Genomic DNA, 6,485 nt, shown 5'->3' on the forward strand with positions numbered 1-6,485 from the left:
CTAGTTTATGTGTGATTGTTTCATCTTTCTTCGACCAAGTCTTTTGATGTCGGACTAATTTACACTGCGCGTGTGTGCATTAGCAATATGATGATATCTTGATCATTATTATTATTTTTTTATCAAAGATATCTTGATTTAAAAGTTAGCATTCCGCCAAGCCCAAATGTTATGTTGCCCTAACTTGTAGAAATGTAATACCAATATACCATGAATATATGGTCTTTTTTGAGTGATAAGAAAAGTATTTGAAATTTGAAACTGCTGCTTCACTCCCTTTATTTAATGGACTCGAGGCAGTTTGACCAATCAGAGAAAATGGTCGGTCTCATCCTCTTAGCCGTTGGCATCTTCCTTGGAACCATATTAGTCATTAAGTGATGGTGATGTCTACGAAAAGTCTTGAGACTTGAAACTTGCTTCACTCCCTTTATTTAAATACATGGACTTGAGACTGTTTGATCATCAGACAAATATGGCTTCTTCCTCTAGCTTGGCGCCACCGTCTTTGACTCCGGTGATGAAGGACGGAGAGTGTAGAAACTGGGCGGAGCTTCCGTCTGACTTAACGTCATGGATCCTGAGCAAGCTCAGCGCGGTTGATATTTTGCAAAATGCTCAGAAAGTGTGTACAAAATGGCATCGCGTATGTAAAGACCCTGCCATGTGGCGCAAGATTGACATGCGTAACTCTGGAGACTTGCGGTACAACCTCGTGATGATGTGCCTCGTAGATAGCGTAGGATCCACTTAACTGCTTTCCAATGCTCCTTTCCTGGATTCGCTAGAAAGCGACTCACAACTCCTACTGCATAGGCAATGTCCGGTCTGGTGCACACCATAGCATACATGAGACTGCCTACTGCTGATGCATATGGGGTAGTCTTCATTTCTTCTTTCTCTTTCTCACTTGTTGGACTTTGCTCCGAACATAACTTGAAATGTCCACCAAGTGGAGTGTTCACTGGCTTTGCCTTATTCATGTTGAATCTCTCCAACACCCTTTCAACATATCGTTCTTGGGATAACCACAAAAGCTTCTTTGGTCTATCCCGAGTGATTTTCATTCCAAGAATCTGTCTCGCTTGCCCCAAATCTTTCATTGCAAAGGACTCTCCTAGGTCATTCTTCAATGCGGCTATTTTGTTGCGATCTTGGCCCACAATCAACATATCGTCAACATAGAGTAATAATATGAGAAAGTCGCCGCTTTCGTACCTCTTTATAAAAACGCAATGATCGTTCTTGGTTTTCTTGAAGTTGTGATCCACCATGAAGGAGTCAAACTTCTTATACCATTGTCTTGGGGCTTGCTTGAGACCGTAAAGACTCTTCTTTAATCGGCACACCAAGTCTTCTTTTCCTGGAACCTTGAATCCTTCAGGTTGCTCCATATAGATCTCCTCCTCGAGTTCACCATGTAGAAAGGCCGTCTTGACATCGAGTTGTTCAATCTCCAAGTCTAGAACTGCTGCTAGACCAAGAACCACTCGGATAGAGGACATCTTCACCACTGGAGAGAATATTTCTTCAAAATCTATGCCTTTCTTTTGGTTGAATCCTTTCACAACCAATCGAGCTTTGTATCTTGGATTTGAGCTTCTATCTTCATACTTCAACCTATACACCCACTTGTTCTTCAAGGCTCTCTTTCCTTTTGGTAGCTTCATCAGCTCATAAGTGTGATTATCATGCAAGGATTGCATTTCATCTTGCATAGCTTCAACCCACTTATCTTTATGGGTGTCTCCTATGGCCTCCTCATAGCTTTGAGGCTCCCCCTCATCTGTAAGATTAACGTACTCATCTCGATAATATCTTACAGATGGTCTTGTCTCTCTTCCAGACCTTCTTGGCTCATGTTCTTCCTCTGGCTCCACTTGAACTTCTTCTTCACCTTCATCACCATTCTGATCCATGATAGGATCCCCTTCACCCTCATCTCCAATCACTTGTTCATGATCTTGAGGCTTATGAGAATCTTCATTCCTTACAACCCTTAGCTTTGGTTTCTTTGATTTGTTGATGTCTTCGATTGTTTGATCTTCGAAGAAAACAACATCTCTGCTCCGGATAACTTTTCTGTTAACCGGATCCCAAAGCCGATAGCCGAATTCGTCTTTTGGTGATCCAAGATAAATGCACTCTTTAGTCTTAGAGTCTAGCTTGGCTCGTTCATCCTTAGGTATATGGACAAACGTTCTGCAACCGAACACCTTCAAATGGTTGTAAGAGACCTTCTTACCCGACCAAACTTCCTCCGGGACATCGCCTTCCAAAGGGACTGATGGTGTAAGATTTATGACGTCCACTGCAGTCTTTATGGCTTCTCCCCAAAATGGTTTGGGTAGTTTAGCGTGAGAGAGCATGCACCGAACTCTTTCTGTGATCGTTCGATTCATTCTTTCAGCTAGCCCGTTCAGTTGTGGCGTCTTTGGTGGTGTCTTCTCCATCCTGATTCCATGAGCTTTGCAAAACGCTTCAAAGGGACCTCGGTACTCTCCACCATTGTCAGATCGAACACACTTGAGTTTTTGACCCGTACTTCGCTCTGCTTGGGCTACAAACTCCTTGAAAGCATCAAGAACTTGATCTTTTGACTTCAAAAGGTATACCCATACCTTCCTTGAATGGTCATCAATAAAGGTGACGAAATATGATGCCCCTCCATTGGATTTCTCGGACATGGAGCATACGTCAGTATGCACAAGATCAAGAATATGCTTTCTTCTCATAGGCGTAGATGATCTTCGGAAAGCGACCCTATGTTTTTTCTGGTTAAGCAATCATGACATGGTGAGAGAGAAATACCTTTCATATCAGGAAGAAGTTTCTTGCTAGAAAGTATACTTAAACCTTTCTCACTCATATGCCCGAGTCTTCGGTGCCATATATCGATGTCATCACTTGCAACGTTTACTTCTTCCTTGCAAAGCTTGGCTTGTGTTACATATAAAGAGCCTTCTTTTCTTCCTCGAGCCATGATCAAACTTCCTTTGGTTAACTTCCATTTGCCACCACCAAAATGACTGTCCAAGCCGACATCATCGAGCTTTCCGGTTGATATGAGATTGAGTCGCATGTCGGGAACATGTCTCACATCCTTGAGAACTATCTTACATCCAGTGTTTGATGTAAGAATAACATCCCCCTTTCCAATGATCTTGCTTCTTCCTTGATTTCCCATTTGAACATTACCAAAGTCACCACTTTGATAGGTTGTGAAGAAGCTTCCATGAGGGGTGACGTGAAAAGAAGCACCAGAATCAACGATCCATGAGCTATCATCAGAGCTAAGATTACATTCTCCAACGAGATATAATTCTTCGCTCTGGTCTTCCACAATGGTGGTAGTCTTTTCTTCATGCTTCTTTGTAGGATTGAACCGGTCTGGTTTGATATTACCAGCTTGTTTGTCTTTCTTGAAAAACCGACATTCCGACTTCATGTGACCCTGTTTGCCACAGTAATAGCAAGTAACTCTCGGACGTGACTTGGATCTTCCTCGAGATTGGTCTCGTCCTCTGCTTCGGTTTTGACCACGAGTCTCTTCTCTACCTCGTCTATCAACAATGTTAGCTTCTGAATATGAACTCGAACCTCGTTCCTTCCTGCGAACTTCTTCGTTTAGAAGGCTATCAGTGACGGTGTCCATGGTAAGCTTTCCCTCCGGTGCTGAATTGCTTAGAGTGACAACTAGTGTGTCCCAACTCTCCGGCAGTGAACTGAGGAGTAAAAGGGCTTGCATTTCGTCTTCAACCTTCATATCAACTTTGTTAAGCTGATTTACAATCCCCTTGAAATTGTTCAAGTGCTCCATCATGCTCTGGCCATCCTTGTACTCCAACTTTACCAACCGTCGAACAAGAAGAGCTTTGTTTCGAGGTGTTTTCTTTTGAATCATGGATTCAAGTTTTGTCCATAATTCAAAAGCATTTGTGTAGGTAGAGACATGTTCAAAAAGAGATCGGTCGACATACTTACGGATTACGGCAACCGCCTTTCTATTAAGAATCTCCCATGCTTTATCATCCTTTCCTTCCGGCTTATCCTTCATGATGATGGGCTCATGCAAATCCTTACAATAAAGGTGATCTTCCATCATCGGTTTCCAATAAGAGAAGTTGTCCGTCGTGAGCTTGAACATGTCACCTTCAAAGGTAACGGTGGCCTCCATCTTGAATCTCACGGGTCTTGATGTTATGTTTGAGCCTAGCTCTGATACCAGCTGTTGGGAAAATTATCCAATATCGATGAGATGAAGATGGTATTAGACAACTAGAAAATTTAAGAAGAAGACTCTTAATATTTAGGAAAGGGTTTACTACAAAGATTTTGTTTTTGGAAACTCTCTCTTACAAATATTTTCTCTCTTTGTTTTTCTTGATTCTTGGATGATTACAAATGGTGCTAAGCACCCCTATTTATACAAGTGAAGGAGCACACTCCAACAAGTTCTAGATTTCTCTAAATTATTATTTATTTCAAAATATCTAACTCCATAACTTTCTCTCTTCTTCTACACAATTCTTCTTCTATACTTCTCCACTTTTCTCTAGATGTTTCTTCTTCTTGGACTAAGGCTTGATTATGATTTGATTAGTTTTGGGCTTAAGGAGGGAAATCCAACAATGTGCCATCACGCAGTCGATTCGTAGCCAAAGAGGCTTTGTTGAGATTGACATTTGGCACTTCGGTACTGATTCTCTCCTCAACTACATCTCCCATAGGTTTATAATTCTCTCACTCTCTCTTATTGTTCTTGGCTTCCGTTTTTGAACTATTACACGCAATCACTTGCAGGTCAAGTAACCTGAGAAGCCTTAGACTTGCAGTGTGTTATCCAATAACAACTTATGGACTTACTGACGCACTTATGAAGCTTCCATTGCTTGAAGAACTCGAGGTCTCATACTGCTCACTGTCCGCAGAGTCTCTGGAAGTTGTAGGCCAGTCTTGTCCTAACCTGAAGACACTGAAGCTAAACCGCGAGGTCCTACATCGTTTTTCTTTCTTCAGTGAGGACGACGATGCTCTAGCTATAGCTGAAACAATGCCCAGACTTAGACACCTCCAGCTTTTCGGAAACAAATTAACAGACGCTGGTTTAAACCCCGAGATCATGTGCCGTCATGTAGTCGATAGTAGCCAGGGAGGCTTGCTTGAGATTGACATTTCGCGTTTCAGTACTGATTCTCTCCTCAACTTCATCGCTAATAGGTTATCCTCTCTCTCTATCTCATAATTTTGTATAGGTTAGTTCATAGCAGAGGTCACCTAGTGCTAGGAAAATTTCTTTTGTGAATATGTTTTTTTTTGGGGTCTAATTGTTCTCGGTTTGTTAACTGTTACTCGCGAGTCCTTGTAGGTCAAGTAACCTGAGAAGTCTTAAACTTACATTAATCTCTCCGCGGGTAACAATTGAGGGACTTAAAGAAGCCATTGGGAAGCTTCCATTGCTTGAAGAACTCGAAATCACAGAATTCGAAATGTGGGGAGGTTATCTGAAAGTTGTAGGCCAGTCTTGTCCTAAACTGAAGACATTGAAGTTAAACTGCATTAGAATTGGATTTGGGCCTCCTTTTTACTTGAGTGACGATGATGCTTTAGCTATCGCTGAAACAATGCATGGACTTCGCAACCTAAAACTTTTGGGAAACAGTTTAACAGATGATGGTTTAAAAGCCATTCTTGATAATTGTCCTGATCTTGAACATCTTGATCTAGGTCATTGTCTCAATGTTAACTTTTCCGGAGATCTGGAGAAGCGTTGTTCTGAGAGGATTAAAGTTTTGGGACGACCTGGTAGTGAGAGAATTTTCGATTTTTCTATATTTGAGGACTCCGTCACGCTAGATACTGATTATTGACCAGTAATTTAGTTTACAGTATCTCAACTTGTTTATGAGTATGTTATTCTCTATGTAATGCATCTTTTGTTCTTCCAACACTCTTTTTTTCTATTATAATTGATTATGAATCTATTCTACGACATGAAATAATCCTTAAAATCGTTTGTCTGAAGATTGTAACTTTAAAAATCAGAAAGAGCAAGATAAAGCATATCATTCTCCTCATCTGTTGGTTCTTCAAGTTTGTTATACTTCTAGATCTGTATCCTGTAAATACAGTTTCAGATACTTTTCTCTCAGCAAAATCCTGAGAAAGCAGGGGATGATCTGTTATTGTTAATAATGGAGGAGGAGATATGTTCACCATCACGATCACACGACACGTTGAACACGCTAGACAAGCCTCACAAGCAGGGGCGGTCCTAGACAGACCTTGGGTGGGGCAAGTGCCACACACTAATTTTTATTTTTTCTTCAATAATTACTTTTAATTTATGCAAGTGCCCCTAATCAAAATGGAAAGACTGGGTAATGAACTCGTTCATGTAATCTTTCTAGGTAACTCCATAAGCAGTTTTAGTGGACGTATGTATGTGCCCTCTTCAATGCCTCAAGAGTAGCTTTTGAGCATGT

The 6,485-nt window shown here is 41.2% G+C and overlaps 1 protein-coding gene across 1 annotated transcript; it reads left to right on the forward strand.

The window, feature by feature from the left end:
• Nucleotides 1-442: 442 nt before the first annotated feature.
• On the forward strand, nucleotides 443-5,870 carry LOC106314075 (putative F-box/LRR-repeat protein 23). Its single transcript, XM_013752019.1, has 4 exons — nucleotides 443-739; nucleotides 4,648-4,730; nucleotides 4,804-5,105; nucleotides 5,671-5,870. The coding sequence occupies exons 1-4, from the start codon at nucleotides 443-445 to the stop codon at nucleotides 5,868-5,870; spliced, it is 882 nt and encodes a 293-aa protein (XP_013607473.1).
• The last annotated feature ends 615 nt before the right edge of the window (nucleotides 5,871-6,485 follow it).

The sequence above is a fragment of the Brassica oleracea genome, chromosome C9 (assembly GCF_000695525.1).
Source record: "Brassica oleracea var. oleracea cultivar TO1000 chromosome C9, BOL, whole genome shotgun sequence".
NCBI lineage: Eukaryota > Viridiplantae > Streptophyta > Magnoliopsida > Brassicales > Brassicaceae > Brassica > Brassica oleracea.

What these genes read in the sequence shown, in the direction of transcription:
- LOC106314075 (XM_013752019.1), top strand. Translation starts at nt 443, where the DNA reads ATGGACTTGAGACTGTTTGATCATCAGACAAATATGGCTTCTTCCTCT. An exon ending in CTCAACTACATCTCCCATAG is followed by an intron (nt 4,731 to 4,803) that starts GTTTATAATTCT and finishes AATCACTTGCAG; the next exon opens with GTCAAGTAACCTGAGAAGCC. An exon ending in AAACAAATTAACAGACGCTG is followed by an intron (nt 5,106 to 5,670) that starts GTTTAAACCCCG and finishes ACAGTTTAACAG; the next exon opens with ATGATGGTTTAAAAGCCATT.